General features: G+C 45.1%; 1 protein-coding gene across 2 annotated transcripts in view; it reads right to left on the bottom strand.

Moving 5' to 3' along the window:
• RUFY1 (RUN and FYVE domain containing 1) overlaps positions 1-17174 on the bottom strand; it is a 96840-nt gene that overhangs the window by 32563 nt on the left and 47103 nt on the right. For both annotated transcript variants that reach the window (XM_088447188.1, XM_088447187.1), the window contains 3 exons: positions 13105-13272; positions 8648-8745; positions 6535-6654 (listed from right to left, as the gene is read on the bottom strand). In XM_088447188.1, the coding sequence (XP_088303314.1) occupies positions 6535-6654; positions 8648-8745; positions 13105-13272 (386 nt within the window). The remainder of the gene's footprint in view (positions 1-6534; positions 6655-8647; positions 8746-13104; positions 13273-17174) is intronic.

Genomic DNA, 17174 nt, shown 5'->3' with positions numbered 1-17174 from the left:
GACTGTATCTGCACCGACCTGCCCCTTAAGATTTCCTGAGCCTGCACTAAAGTTTTGAATATAGCTCTTATTCCAGGATGTTTATCGGTAGCCGGCTTTCCGTCACTGACCACTTTCCTTGGAAAGTGTGTGACCCCGTCATCGCCCCCCAACCTTGAAGACTGGCGCCGGTTTTGACCAATGTCCAATCCGACACCCAAAAGGGGCGACCCTGCCTGAGATGCTTTGTCTGCAACCACCAGGTCAGGGACAACCGTACCACTGGAGAGAGACGCAGCAGCTGAGACCTGATCGTGCGATGATCCTTGTTTCAGTGAGGCAGAACGAATTGCTGCAGTGGTCTGGAGTGGAATTGAGCGTATTTCCACCATCGACCCCAGGACCTGCATGGCTACTAAAACAGATATCTGCCTATTGCGAAGCAACCTGCGTATTCGTGATTGTAAGGCAAGGATCTTCTCCTCCGGCAGATATATTTTCGCTCCCAAATGTCACATCTGTTGTACCGGACAGGGTGACGACTTTTGCCAGTTTATGATCCAGCCGTGACTGTACAGACATGATACTGTCAGCCTCAAATGATCCTGTAACTGCTGTGGGGACTGCCCCAGCAACAGGAGGTTATCCAAGTAAGGCAAAATCCTGACGCCTTGGCGTTTGAGGCATGCCATCATCACTGCCATCACCTTGGTGAATACCCGAGGGGCTGTGGACAGGCCAAACGGCAGAGCCTGGAACTGAAAATGTTCCTCCCCTACCGCAAAACAAATACATTTTTGATGAGCCTGTGTGATTGGGATGTGAAGGTAGGCATCCTGTATATCTAAGGACACCATATAGTCCCCCTGCTCCATTGCCAACACAATCGATCGCAAGGTTTCCATCCTGAACCCGGGGGCTCGAACAAATTTGTTGAGCTCTCTCAGATTCGGCCGGTATGACCCATTCGGTTTCTGAACCAGGAACAGATTGGAGTAAAACCCCTCTCGGAACTGGTTCTCTGGCACCGGAATCACTACTTCAGAAGGCTATTCTTGCCTTACTAGCATCAGAAGGGCCAAAGTTCTTTCTGAACCCACCCGTGGATTTACACAAAAGAACCTTTGAGGAGGAGTCCTCCAAAACGTCAGAGCGTACCCTCGGGAAACAACTCCCCGAACCCAGGCATCCTCCGTCGTGAGGTGCCAGGATCTGAGAACCGAAGCAGTCGGCCCCCCACCCTGGGATCCCCCAGGGGGAGGCCCGTCCCATCAAGCCACTGGTTTATCCTGGACCCTAGATCCTGGACGTTTGTTCTGCCAGGGCTTCCTGGGTCCTGCCTTTCTTGGTGGAAATCTCGCTGAGGGCTGACCTTTGGCCTTGCCCTGCGGCCGAAACCCCCGAAAGGACGCCCTCCTCAATTTGGACGAGGTTGCTGATGGCAAACCTGCCGTCTTTGAGGCTGCCATGGAGGATACAATTTTGTCCAGTTCTGGACCAAAGAGAACACCTCTTGTGAATGGAAGGAATTCTAGGGCCTTTTTGGACCCAGCATCTGCCCTCCAATCCTTCAACCAGAGGATCCTACGTGCCACCACGGACTCAGCTGAAACTTTAGAGGAAAGGATCCCTGCATCCAAGGCGGCATCACCCAAATAAGAGGCCCCTTCTCTAATAAAGGAGATCATATCCAGTTGCTCCTTAGAGGCATCTGGTAAAGACTCCGTTAGAGTCTTGGCCCACTCCTCAATAGCTCTTGCTACCCAGGCAGTGGCCATAGCTGGGCGGGTGGCCGTTCCTGCCAGCGAAAAAATAGATTTGAGACAACTCTCCAGTCTCCTATCCGTGGTTTCCTTCAGCGAAACTGCTGGGATTAGCAAAGTAGTACGTTTAATCAGCTGTGCCACATGCGCATCAACTGATGGTGGATTCTCCCACTTGGCACAGTCCTCTGCTGGAAAAGGATATAGAAGCGCCATTCTTTTAGACGAATGGCTTATCTTATCCGGACGGACCCAGGTTTCCTCCATAAGTTCTGATAAATGTTCAGACTTTGGGAATTCTGCCTTAACCACTTTCTGGCGCTTGAACAGGGGGGCTTTCCTAAGCGGAAGATCCCCTTCCTCGATAGTTAACACCGATTTTACAGCCCTTATCAGAAAATGGACATTGGCTACTGGGAAATGATCATCACCCCCCTCGGAGCTAGACTCCTGTGAAGAGTCCTGTGCTTGTTCCTCCTCGGAGGCACTGGAGTACTCACCCATGTAAGGCGGTTCATGGCGCCTAGATTTAGGTTGCTTTGGCTTGACAGCCTGAGGCTGAAAAATCCCCGAGGATGATGCCATAACCTTACCAGCACCAGGGTCCATCCAAGGTGGCCACATCATGGGCATAGGATGCATCTGCTGAGGCAAACCCCAAACCGGTGGTACCGGGGCAGCCAGCCGTTCCGCCACCTGAGCCATAACCTGAGAAGATGATGCCCAAGGAGGCTCAGGGCCTGAAACAGGCAAACTTAATTGGTATGGTGGCTGTCTGAAACAGTTTCCACAAAGCCCATTTTGTAGAAAGTCCCATGGGGACAAACCTGCCTTGCAGGCTACACAGGATATCAGCAACGGGGCTCCCGCCACCTGACCCTCAGACTCCTTAGACATAACACTATGCCACTGGTTCTGAGCGTATATGTGCTGCTTTCTACTCTCAACCCACACACCTGTAGCAAGGGAAGGGGAGAGACAGTGACCGTATACAGGAATTACAGTTCTTTTACAGAAGAAACAGTATCCATAAACAACAATCACATGTCATGCATAAATACTCTGTGAGCCATATGCATATAAGCTCTCACTACCACAATCAGCCCAAGCTTAGGTAGGATAGAGCCCTGTAGAAACCTAGACCAGCAGTAGGCAAGGTATACAGGGAGACTGCCCAGCATCCTCTCTTGTAGGAGCAGCGTTCAGAGAGCAACTCACATACACGCTGGCTGCCCTATATGGAGGCTGGGAGGAGCAATCCACAATCAACTGTGCCAGAGGACTGAACTAGCGTGTGGATTGGGGGAGGGGCCGCCGGGGAAGTGTACCTTCCCTATGCTGCTTGGACCTGCCCGGTAAACTGACCTGGCCGCCGCCACAAGCCCCGGCTGGTCAGGAACATCAAATCCCGGCGGTCTAGGCTAGGAGAACAAGCCGTATGCCTCCTGACTGCAGCGCGCCTCTGGCCAGTCTCACCACCGGAGGCCGGACCACCACATGGTCCCAGTGTCAGCGGCCGCCGCAACCACCTGCTTACCTGCCATCCCCTTGATCCGGTTGCGGTCCAGGGCATGAGAGCCCCTGCCGAATCCACAGCCATGGACCTGCCAAGGCTAGCGGTGCGGCGCCGGAGGAGGTAGTTACAGCGCGTGGCCGGTGCGCCTCCAATCAGGCATGAGGCTGCTTCCAGGACAGCTCAGACCACCCGCTGAGGTAGAGAGTAAAACTCTCTCTCTTTTTTTTTTTTTACTCGTCTGCAGGACTGCTCCCGCAGTCCCACTGTCTATGTGGTGAACACACCAAACAGGAAGAACTGGCTACCTGAGGCAGGGGGTGGGGTATACGAGGAGGAAACCCAGTGCATCCTGAGAGCAGAGAGCTCGTTTGTGTTAACTGTTTGGTGACCGGGATTCATTCCCCAACGTAATGGCTGTGGACCCCGAAGAAGAAACTAGCGTTTCCGCATGTTTAACAAGCCAATTATCGGATGACAAACAGGCCCTTTAGTAACTTTCAGATATCTCTTTCATAACAGAATATAATAGTAAGCACAATCTAAGTAACCGTAAGCACAAACTAGCAAGCAACCATAAGCACAATCTAGCAAGCAACCGTAAGCACAATCTATCATGTAACAGTAAGCACAGTCTAGCAAGTAACAGTAAGCATAGCCTAGCACATAGCTGTAAGCATAGCCTAGTATGTAACAGTAAACAGTCTAGCAAATAGCAGTAAGCACAGTCTAGCAAGTAACAGTAAGCACAGTCTAGCAAGTAACAGTAAGCACAGTCTAGCACGTAGCAGTAAGCACAGTCTAGCACGTAGCAGTAAGCACAGTCTAGCACGTAACAGTAAGCACAGTCTAGCACGTAACAGTAAGCACAGTCTAGCACGTAACAGTAAGCACAGTCTAGCACGTAGCAGTAAGCACAGTCTAGCACGTAGCAGTAAGCACAGTCTAGCACGTAGCAGTAAGCACAGTCTAGCACGTAGCAGTAAGCACAGTCTAGCACGTAGCAGTAAGCACAGTCTAGCACGTAGCAGTAAGCAGTCTAGCACGTAGCAGTAAGCAGTCTAGCACGTTGCAGTAAGCACAGTCTAGCACGTTGCAGTAAGCACAGTCTAGCACGTTGCAGTAAGCACAGTCTAGCACGTAGCAGTAAGCACAGTCTAGCACGTAGCAGTAAGCAGTCTAGCACGTAGCAGTAAGCAGTCTAGCACGTTGCAGTAAGCACAGTCTAGCACGTTGCAGTAAGCACAGTCTAGCACGTTGCAGTAAGCACAGTCTAGCACGTTGCAGTAAGCACAGTCTAGCACGTTGCAGTAAGCACAGTCTAGCACGTTGCAGTAAGCACAGTCTAGCACGTTGCAGTAAGCACAGTCTAGCACGTAGCAGTAAGCACAGTCTAGCACATAGCAGTAATCACAGTTTAGCACATAGCAGTAAGCACAGTCTAGCACGTAACAGTAAGCACAGTTTAGCACGTAGCAGTAAGCAGTCTAGCACGTTGCAGTAAGCACAGTCTAGCACGTAGCAGTAAGCACAGTCTAGCACATAGCAGTAAGCACAGTCTAGCACATAGCAGTAAGCACAGTCTAGCACATAGCAGTAAGCACAGTTTAGCACATAGCAGTAAGCACAGTCTAGCACGTAACAGTAAGCACAGTCTAGCATGTAGCAGTAAGCACAGCCTAGCACGTAGCAGTAAGCATAGCCTAGCACGTAGCAGTAAACATAGCCTAGCACGTAGCAGTAAACATAGCCTAGCACATAGCAGTAAGCACAGTCTAGCACGTAGCAGTAAACATAGCCTAGCACGTAACAGTAAGCACAGTCTAGCACGTAGCAGTAAGCACAGTTTAGAACTTAACAGTTATTTACTGCTTCAACTGCAATAAGTTCAGTGAACCATGTAGTCATGGCATCTGTTCTCTTATTTTGCTTCTTCAGTATTTTGTTTTGTTTGTACTTCGGCTACAAAGCTTCATTAGGCTTGTCTGTAAATGTCCTTAGCTGTTAATACATTACAGATCATGGGCCTGATTCAGAGCGACACATAAATGTGTTACCACTTTAAAATGCATCAATATTTGGCAGTTCCAATGCATAACCTTATTTACAGTAATTCCATTTTGTTAAGGAAACTGAGGGCCTATCTATCAATTGAGCGCCAATGCAGCAATTAGGCTGTTTTGTTAGTTTTTCTTATTGAATCTTCAGTGAAAGCTAATTGCTATTAACGGTATGTGCACAATAGCGTTTCCTTACTGTACTATATTTAATGTGATGAGATGTTTGAGAAAAGGGATTGTTTATGTTGTAAGGGTTTCATGTGATCAGCGATGTCGTAATGTTTAAAATGTTCAGTGTCATCAGTGTAATGAATGATGATGCATTTGTGATATAGGGGACAGGGGCTTGCCCACTGTATACAGGCAAGTACCATTTTTATGTGCCATATGCAGTGGAGGCAACAGTCACCGCAGTGAGAGGCAACAGACACCTTCCAACCGATCACCATGATCACAGGATGATGGGACAGTCCTTTAAAATCAGGACTGTACCAAAAAGCGGGACTATTGAGAGATATGTCATATCAGAAAATCCTTGAAGATCGACCCACAACTGGCCCCATCTCCTTCTATTTATCTCTCCCCCAACATCCATTGCTTCAAACACTCACTGAAAACCCATTTATTTACCCTTGCCTACCTGATCTGGTCTTCCCTTCCACATCCTTAGCCCCCTGTATCTCCCTACTGGGCTCACTGCCTCCCTCCTACTTTTAGAATGTAAGCACTTGTGAGCAGGCAAAAAATGGCAGCTGATCAATCAATCTGGCAGTACTTTTCAGGTGCATGAAAGGGAGGGGTCATACCAAGTAGCAAAAGGGGGGGGGGGGGTTCAACCCCCTATTGTTCCTCAGCACACTGAATTATACTTGCAACAATACATGAAGACTATATGGTAATAGAAATTCATAGATATTAGTTGCATGCATTTGTAAATCCATGGGAAGCTGCTAGGCCACGTCACGGCTTCTCTGTCACTAGCAGTCCCTAACACTAAGGGGTTCACGTCTGGGGCACAGGGCACCCCAAAAAAACGTCCAGCCCAACCAATCAGCTCCTGTAATTTTTCAAACACAGTCTGTAAAGTGACATAAGGAGCTGATTGGTTGGTACTTTATCTGTCCAATTATCTCTCTCCAAGGCTTTGTACACAGACCCCTTTGTGAGCACATGTTCGAGGATTCTTAACATTTGCCAGAAATTTTTAGAATTTTCTTACTTTTGTTTATTTAGCTTTTCAATTTGTTGCTGCATCGTTTCTGTTTTGGCATCATATTCCTTCTGCATTTTAGCAAAGTTTTCTTCGGATATTTGTCTGGCTTTTTCTGATTTCTGAAGTCTGAAACAAAAATGCAGATTTTGATTACAAAACAAATCAAAACACCATATACAACTTGAATTTATTATTAAATAGTATTTAATGGAATGTATGGGCATATTAGGACAGTTGTCTACATAAGGAAGAATTACAACATCCAGCATCGGCCTTTTGTATACTAATATATCTTCTTATAAACAGTGGCTTTGATGATACCACTCACCTGCTGATGTTCCAGCAACAAAATATATTTTATAATAAGGACTGTCCTTATTCTAATTGAGCAGGGCACAGTACACATTTATGCATGTTCCTGACAGTGTCCCATCTACTGTAACTGTTAGATAATGACAACTTTCCTTAAGAGGTGGGAAGGTGACCGATGACTTGCTCCGAACATGAAAGGTTGAATACACAGTTTTTCATTTGGTTATGGTGGGCTTTGAATGGTAAATGCAGGCTGCCTGCTTCTTTGATAAAGATCATTGACCTATACACAGAACACACAGTCATGAAACATCCAACAATAAACGCCAGTGAATACTGACAGTTGATTGTACTTAGGGGTCTATTTACTAAGCAGTGTTAGGAGACAGATTGAAAAGTGATAAGGTGCCAGCCAATCAGCTCCTAACTGCCATCTCACAGGCTGTGTTTGAAAAATGACAGTTGGGAGCTGATTGGCTGGTACCTTATCACTTTTAACTCTGTCTTCTAACACTGCTTAGTAAATAGACCCCTTAGTGATCAATAACCATGATGAAAAGGTGTTCAGCCTGTGCGCACCATGCCAGATTTTATAAATATTCAACCACTTTTATACAGCGTTTAACAGAACACAACACCAGAACACCTCAACCAAAGGCTGTTTCCAGCCCCACTTGTAGCACGTCCCTATTCTGTTACTTCTCTTGTCCGTAGCATGCTCTTTATACAAAACCACACTCACGGCAGCCCCAGATGAGGCAGCTGTAGCCACCACAAATTGTGACTGAATTATAAAATACTGCTACAATGTGGATTCCTCAACTACAATGATATACTGTATATTCTATTTCACTGCCCTAATTCCCCGCAAACAAGCCTTTAGGTTCCTAATATCTTTTTAGCCTATGAACCTCCCCATTAGATATAAACTGCAGGGGGTAATCACAAAGCATATGCAGTACATTCTAGATTTCTTTGACAAACTTCCGAAGTCTGGCGTTTACCATTCTTGGAAGTATATTAGCAGATCTGTTGGCTCTTACGTAGGTTATTTATGTGGTTGCAGACAATTGTCCAGTTGCAAGTTATTTATATATCTATTATTTAAAAATACTGAGATTTGTTACTGATCAGCATGCTGTTGCTGTTTTATTATTATTATTATAGGGGAAATGCATCAAGCCTTGGAGACAGAGTAAGTGGAGAAGTTGTGCAAAGCAACCAATCAGCTTCTGTCATTTCCAAGGCTGTGCAAAATAAAGGACAGAAGCCGATTGGTTGCTTTGGGCAAATTGTTCGATTTAGCTCTCTCCCAGGCTTGACGCATCTCACCCTTTGTGTTACATACGTGACTTCTTATATGTATTTAAGTATATATCAGTTTCTCTTGTTTTTGGTTTTATATATAATTTAGGGATCTAGATCACCCTATAGGAACATCAGTATGTGTGCTTTCATCTGAATACCATCAGCGGTGTATGTGTTGATGTGCGTCTGACTTGGTTTTATTTTTGTAGTGAATTGTAACGTGCGCAATAGGTATTCTTATGGATTTATCTGTTAACATTACTATTTCATGAATAAAAAGCAAACATATAAAATCATTATAGTATGCTATTATATGCAGATTGTAGTGTTTTGTGTGTCTTCTGCCAAGCCAATTACCAAAAGAAGATCATTCACATTGTTTATCGGGAATTATAATGACGACAATATATATTATTTTACACAAGCGCATATTTGAGTTTCCCACACCTTGTGTATACAGTATGTATTCAATTTACATGTGAGCCTATAAAAGTCCCACCTTTGCTCCTGTAGTTTTGTTACAGAGTCCATCTGATCTGACTTAGCTTGTAGTATAGACACAGTCTCAGTCTTCTTCTGTAAGGCAAGTTCTGCTTCCTTTATAAAGAAAAAAGACAAAATGATATGGCAAATACAATGTGTTAGTAAGTTATTAATGAAATGGTTATGTACAATATGTCCCATTCATAAGCATAAACCACACTATACTGCATGACATTACTTTCTTCTCATTTTGGGATGTGTTTTGACAACGGAAAGAAGCACCTATAGTATCTGCTAATGGGTACTTGGCAAACAGATCTGCTTACACTGGCAGAAGGATGACCCCCACAGATAAAATCAGGGGTCCTTATAGACAGAGGGCATGATATAGATCCAATGTTATAAACATAGAAATTATAAATAGTAGTCAACAGCGGTGCTCTCTAGTGGAGAAGTTGCTCATGACAACCAATCAGCTACAAGGTAACATTGTCCCTCCCAGTATCCTGATTTCAGCAGGACAGTACTGTCCCGCTGTTCCACCCGTGGGATGAAGTGATCTGGTCGGAAGGTTGGGAACCCCCACTGCCGCAGCTGTGCGGCGGTGCCAGACCCCGGGGTGTGGCTGAATAGATGTTAAGTGCATGGAGCCAAATCTGGTGGAAAGAGGTGAGGCAGAGCCTTTAAAAGGAGTGAGTTTTGCACCAAGCAGGAGAGGAGAGTAAGCGGAGCCGGGAGGCTTATTAGGAGTTTCCTGTCGGGGAGAGTGACCACTGGGGAGCAGACAGACAGGGCTGCAAATTCCTGCTGTAGCTGAAGAGCAGACTGCAGTGAGGGGCATGCGGTGGATATACAGTGTGGAGCTGACCTCTTGGAAGAGCCAAGCCAGTATCTGCAGCGTTTATATTTCTCTGATGTGAGAGGGAGTCTCCGATTCTGGGTGAATGCCAGGGAGGATCTTCTACCAAGAATGGGATGACAAACACTCGCATACAGTGATTCTTAACGTGAATACAAATAAGTGACTCACATATAGTGATATATCTGCATTAACTGGAGAGAACTGTAGATTATGATAATAAGTATTTATTGCTGTTTATGCACCACACTCTGGACAGTGACATCGATTATCTTAGAAGCAGAGAGATAGAGATCGTTCTGCATAATTTGTATAGAGGGCCTGATTCAGCAAGGATCGCTATTGTGTATGCAGCTGCGAATCCGTACGGAGTGCAGCTGCGAATGTATGCTAATGTCTGCCACATTGCAGCGGGCATAGAGATGCCCACTGCTGATTTCTCACATCCGCACTATGTCGCACTCCAGCCTATACATCGGCACCGTCGACGGGCATCGGCCCCTCACGCACAATTTACAGCAGGTCTGACCAGCCGTAGAAACTGGCTAATTTATGTACGCCCATGAAACGGCGTACAAACAGACACGTCTGCGTTTTTATGACCACCCTCCTGTCACCACCCCCAAACGCTCACAGCCTGTCACTCACTCTGCGATGGCTTCCTATGTGCGTCTGTAATCGCAGAGCACATGCAGTGCGGCTTTATGCATGCACACTAGTGAACAATTGACCGATCTGCGTACACCGTTGCATCTGCGAACCTGCTGCATCAGGCCCAGAGTCCTCTGTGGCAGCCAGAAGTGTCCCTGATAATACTACCTGTGTGGGGAACTGAGCTATAGTTCATCTGTGAGTTACGGAATATTTATTGATTGTATTTCTTACAATTATCGGTGCTTACTATTCGATATTGTGGCCTTTACCAGTATTATTTACTTACACTGTTTTGTGTCATATCCATCATTGCTAACTTCTTATATCATTATGATTATCAATGTTCTCATGTCTTAATCAATATTTTCATACCTCAATTGCTACTGCTGTTTATCATATCATATCTAGGGCGGGATGTACTAAAACAGAAAAATGCAGTAAAACCGACGAAAATTGCGGTTTCTGGGTTTTACCGCATTCCCCATATGTACTAAGCAACAGAATGGTTCGTCCGGGTGGGGAAATGCCATCTTCAGGTGGCGTTACTAAATAGAAGCCAATGGGCTTCTTTTCGGGACACCGCCCCTGAGAGGGATTCAATCGGATCCCTTCCACCTTCCCCGCATCCTTCTGGGCAAAACGCCAGAGAGACTTCTGGGTGTAAAACCCGGAAGTTCCTCTATCCGAGGTCATGTAAAAGGACAGCTCTTATCGAGAGAGTTGTCATTTGCGATGTATATCGCATTTCTAGGTACATACCGCAGAAATCAACCGCGGTATGTACCCAATTTGAGGCGGGATGTACCGCATCTTGCATGCGATGCTTAGTACATCCTGCCCCTAGTGTCTACTATCCTCTATTATTCCATGTTTTTGTGTGGATGCGGTCAATACCTTGAGCACGAGAATTCCGGTGCTCAGAATGGCGGTGCTGGAATCCAGACACTTATCAGAGTCCCAGCGCTGGCATGCTGACTGCCGAAATCCTGAGGATAAGTAGCGGGGTTGTGGGGAGGGTTAGCGTTAGGCATTAAGGGGGGAGGGTTAGATTTAGGGTGTGGGGAGGGGGAGGTTAGGTTTAGGCTCTAGGAGGGGAGGTTAGGGTCAGGCATCGGGGAGGTAGGGTTAGAATACTGACCGACAAGTGTCGGTATTCTAAACCTGTTGGGATGTCGGCGTCTGAATTCTGACCGCCGCGATCCTGAGTGCCGGCATCCCGTACCCATCCCGTTTTTGCGATACTTGCTGCTAATACCTATCTATCCTGTGTGTTCCGTATTCGCTGATTATTAGGATTGTGAGGTGTTGGGGCAGAGTTTTCCTGAATCAATTCCTGGTGGAAGGAAGACCCATTCCCTACCCTGTGGCCTATCAAGACTCGGGTGGAGGCAACTGCCAGAAATTGAGAGAAAGAAAGGGGAGAGAAATACTGCAGTCTAGATGTGTATGAAAGGGGAGAGAAATACCGGTTACATCATCACCAGTACTACCCGACACTGCAGTCTAGATGTGTATGAAAGGGGAGAGAAATACCTGTTACATTATCACCAGTACAACCCGGCACTGCAGACTAGATGTGTATGAAAGGGGAGAGAAATACCTGTTACATCATCACCAGTACTACCCGACACTGCAGACTAGATGTGTATGAAAGGGGAGAGAAATACCGGTTACATCATCACCAGTACTACCCGACACTGCAGTCTAGATGTGTATGAAAGGGGAGAGAAATACCTGTTACATTATCACCAGTACTACCTGACACTGCAGTCTAGATGTGTATGAAAGGGGAGAGAAATACCTGTTACATCATCACCAGTACTACCCGTCACTGCAGTCTAGATGTGTATGAAAGGGGAGAGAAATACCTGTTACATTATCACCAGTACTACCCGACACTGCAGTCTAGATGTGTATGAAAGGGGAGAGAAATACCTGTTACATTATCACCAGTACTACCCGACACTGCAGTCTAGATGTGTATGAAAGGGGAGAGAAATACCTGTTACATTATCACCAGTACTACCCGGCACTGCAGTCTAGATGTGTATGAAAGGGGACAGAAATACCTGTTACATTATCACCAGTACTACCCGGCACTGCAGTCTAGATGTGTATGAAAGGGGAGAGAAATACCTGTTACATTATCACCAGTACTACCCGACACTGCAGTCTAGATGTGAATGAAAGGGGAGAGAAATACTGCAGTCTAGATGTGTATGAAAGGGGAGAGAAATACCTGTTACATTATCACCAGTACTACCCGACACTAGAGTCTAGATGTGTATGAAAGGGGAGAGAAATACCTGTTACATTATCACCAGTACTACCCGACACTGCAGTCTAGATGTGTATGAAAGGGGAGAGAAATACCTGTTACATTATCACCAGTACTACCCGACACTGCAGTCTAGATGTGTATGAAAGGGGAGAGAAATATCTGTTACATTATCACCAGTACTAACCGACACTGCAGTCTAGATGTGTATGAAAGGGGAGAGAAATACCTGTTACATTATCACCAGTACTAACCGACACTGCAGTCTAGATGTGTATGAAAGGGGAGAGAAATACCTGTTACATTATCACCAGTACTACCCGGCACTGCAGTCTAGATGTGTATGAAAGGGGAGAGAAATACCTGTTACATTATCACCAGTACTACCCGGCACTGCAGTCTAGATGTGTATGAAAGGGGAGAGAAATACCTGTTACATTATCACCAGTACTACCCGGCACTGCAGTCTAGATGTGTATGAAAGGGGAGAGAAATACCTGTTACATTATCACCAGTACTACCCGGCACTGCAGTCTAGATGTGTATGAAAGGGGAGAGAAATACCTGTTACATTATCACCAGTACTACCCGGCACTGCAGTCTAGATGTGTATGAAAGGAGTGCTACATTTGTGTACATTTATATCATCATACATTTTGCTAAAGAAAGGACCATTATATACCTTGACTTTTTGGCACATTAGAAGATTAATGGATTTGACATCATCCAGCTGCTTCCGCAGAACTACTAGCGTGTCTTGTTTTTCATGAACATCTTTTTCGAGCAGTTTCATCGCCATTTCCATTTCAGTCTTCATGCTAAGCTGCAATTCTAGCTCTTTTTCAAGTTCCTATGATAATTACATTTACTCATTATTGCCGTTAAACCATATATCAGCATATATATCAACATTACAAGTTCCATGCTTGCAAAATTTAGCACACATTTTGCAGACGGATTTTACACAGCAGAATGACCATACGCATTCCGTCTCTATTTGCAGACTATGGCCAGTATCCAATTAGCCGTGGTAAATTACCGTGGCTAATTACCTCGCCCGGGGTTATCCAATTAGCCGGATGCTGGCACTTTTCAGGGATTTTGTTTGGCAAACACAAATCCGTGATAACGAGCCATTTTTCTCCCGATCGTGAAAATCCATAGGATCCTATCTTTCGTGGATCCTATTTGTTTTCGTAAGAAAACCTGAACATTTTCGGACGTAAAAAATGGGGTCTAATTGGATACCACAAAAAAAAAAAAGCAAATTTTTTTTCTCTTTTTCGGGTAACATTTTTGCATCTAATTGGATACCGGCCTATAAATCCGGTGATGTGGAAATGTACAAATACAATGTGGAATATCATTCCTGTAAATGGCGGAGCAACAGAGGATCTCAAAGTCTCTAATGCTGGCCATACACCTGCACGTTTTTCGACGAATTGCACGATGGATCATCGTGTATTTTTTTAGTAGGATACGATCCGATGCGCGCTCCCGCAGCTCCTAAAACGGATCGTATGATCAGATGTGCAGCCCATATTTTCCATCGTATCGTGTGCAGATCACATCTTGTATTTTGTGCATACGATGCATCGTGCGTCCATTCATGTCATTTCAATGACTTTTCCCTGATGAGTGTGTGAGGCACACGATCGATCGTACGACAGATCGTGTGCAAAGAAAGACAACAAATATGCCGCCGTCACTTCGAGGGAGCCCCGGAGAGTCGTGAGGTGAATCTGATCTGGTGCTGGTCGCACAGGTGTATGGCCAGCAAAACACTGTATTCACTGGATCTTTACTGAGAAATAGCCTGTTCTGTCCAAATATAGGATACTGAGCAGTCTAACAACATTCACTGCATTTATTTGTGCCTGTCCATCACCAGGTCATGCTGTGATAATTCCATAACTAAACTTCCAAAAAAAAAGAAAATGATGAGGCACAAATTACATAGCAAAAGGAAAAAAAACATTTTTAATCAAATAAAATGATAGCTCAATACTATTGGCTATTTTTAGTTATGTAAATTAGAAGTTGAAAATAAAAACAAAGAAAAACACAAATACCCTGGAATCATTGGTATTCATATGAAAATACCTACAAATACTACGGGGGACATGTATCAAAAAGTGGTGGAGAGTGGAGATGTGGAGAAGTTGGCCAAACCAAACAATCAGTTTGAGATAGCATTTATCAAGTACATAAAATGTACTCTATAAAATGATATGTAAAAGCGTATTGGTTGTTATGGGCAACATCTCAACAATTTACAAGGCTTGGTACATCTCCCCCTACATGGTATGGGTATACTGACAGCAGCATCCCGACGCTCAGAGTCCCAACAGGGGCTCGGTAAGTATCCTAACCCTCCCCCCTTCACCCCCTTAACCCTAACCCTCCCTCCCTCCCCCCCACTGCCTCTGGAGCCTAACCCTAACCCCTCTGTGGTGCCTAAACCTAACCTCCTCCACTATACTTACATTCAGGAAGCCAGCTGTCAGTATTCCAGTGTCGGCATCTCAAGTGATATCGAGATCCTGGAGCTGGTATTCGAGCAGCAGGTCGGGTTTCCGGCACCTGGTTTTTGACCGCCGGCATCCCAACTGCATCCCGTGCAGGAGCAATTACTGCCGTCTTGAGTTCTACTCTGCATTGGTTTCCAAGTATTACCTGAGTTACTTAGTTGGTAGAATTGTATTCACAGTGCCATAGCACCTAAGGACACAATAACGTAAGCAAGGTACCCAGAAACCCCCCGACAGATTAGAGAGTATACAACTTGTTCTTAAGCTCTGCCCCCTCGCTGAAATTTTGCAGTGATTTGCGGGTCAATATGGAGGAGGTGGAGCCAATATGACACGATTTAATTAGAGTCGAGCCATTTGGCCAACATCCCGATTGACCCGCGAATCGCAGCAATTTGCCGTGAGGGGGCGGCACTTAAGAACATGACAGCCTGCTAGATCCTGTCCCTATCAGATCTGCTGCAAGGTAAGTTTTTTGTAATGTATGTGTGTAAGTATATCATAAATGTGTGTATAATATATGCATGTATGTGTATACAAAATATATATATATATATATATATATATATATATTGTGACACAGTTAGGTTAGGGGGTCCCTCTCCTGGGTAGAGGACTCCTTCCTTACACACACACACAGCAGCAGGGAAGCAGCACACCAGTCTGGATGCAAGTACAAGCTGGTCGGCGCCAGTCTTTATTGTACAATGACAGAAATATAAAGAAAACATAAATATAAATCCTAGCCCTGTCGGGGCACTAACTTCACAGGTAGTTCCCTCACTACCAGAACCTGGCAGGGCCTAATGCCCTCGCCAGCAACAAAGCACAGCACAGTACTCACAAATAGGTTTTTCAAGTGTCTCTGAGCAAACTCCCTGCCTGCTCTCCCAGGTGAGACACTCAGCCCTAAACACACTAGGCTTATATTGGCCACTCTCAGGTGGAAAACTAACAAGCCTGTTACCAGGCTGCGAGAACCAAAACCTGGAGTGGCCGTGGGTGGAGCCCTCCCTCTCCTCTCACCCACAACCCCCAGGTCCCAAACCGGCTTTTCAAAAAGCCGAGACTAAGCCTGCTACACTGCAGACTTTCTCCTGGGGATTTAAAACACATAAGACAGGAATCTGGGATAAATGTCCCTGTCACAGACCACTTTACCAGTGATCCTATCACAATATATATATATATATATATATATATATATATATATATATATTTATTACACACACATACATATACAGACACACACAGTCAGGTGCATAAATATTGGGACATTGACAGAGCTTTCATATTTTGGCCTCTATTCACCACAAGATGTGCTTTAACTGCAGACTTTCAGATTTAATTTGAGGGTAATTACATCCAAATCAGGTGAACGGTGTAGGAATTACAACGGTTTCTATATGTGCCTCCCACTTTTTAAGGGGCCAAAAGTAATGGGACTATCAACTCAAAAGCTATTTCATGGACAGCTGTGGGCTATTCCCTCGTTATTTCATTATCAATAAAGCAGGTAAAGGTCTTGAGTTGATTTTAGATGTGACATTTGCATTTGGAATCAGTTGCTGTCGACTCTCAATATGAGATCCAAAGAGCTGTCACTATCAGTGAAGCAAGCCATCATTAGGCTGAAAAATCAAAACAAACCCATCAGAGAGATAGCAAAAACATCAACTGTTTGGAACATTATTAAAAAGAAAGAATGCACAGGAGAGCTCAGCAACACCAAAAGACCCGGAAGACCACTGCAAACAACTGTGGTTGATGACAGAAGAATTATTTCCCTGGTGAAGAAAAACCCCTTCACAACAGTTGGCCAAATCAAGAACACTCTCCAGGAGGTAGGTGTATATGTGTCAAAGTCAACAATCAAGAGAAGACTTCACAAGAGTGAATATAGAGGGTTCACCACAATATGTAAACCATTGGTGAGCCACAAAAACAGGAAGAGCAGATTAGAGTTTGCCAAACATCATCTAAAAAAGCCACTACAGTTCTGGAACAACATCCTATGGACAGATGAGACAAAGATCAACTTGTACCAGAGTGATGGGAAGAGGAGAGTATGGAGAAGGAAAGGAACTGCTCATGATCCAAAACATACCACCTCATCAATGAAGCATGGTGGTGGTAGTGTCATGGCGTGGGCATGTATGTCTGCCAATGGAACTAGTTCCCTTGTATTTATTGATGATGTGACTGCTAACAAAAGTAGCAG

Source organism: Taudactylus pleione, unplaced genomic scaffold (assembly GCF_031769625.1).
Source record: "Taudactylus pleione unplaced genomic scaffold, aTauple2 ptg000422l, whole genome shotgun sequence".
NCBI lineage: Eukaryota > Metazoa > Chordata > Amphibia > Anura > Myobatrachidae > Taudactylus > Taudactylus pleione.
This window is presented reverse-complemented; position numbering and strand designations above follow the sequence as displayed.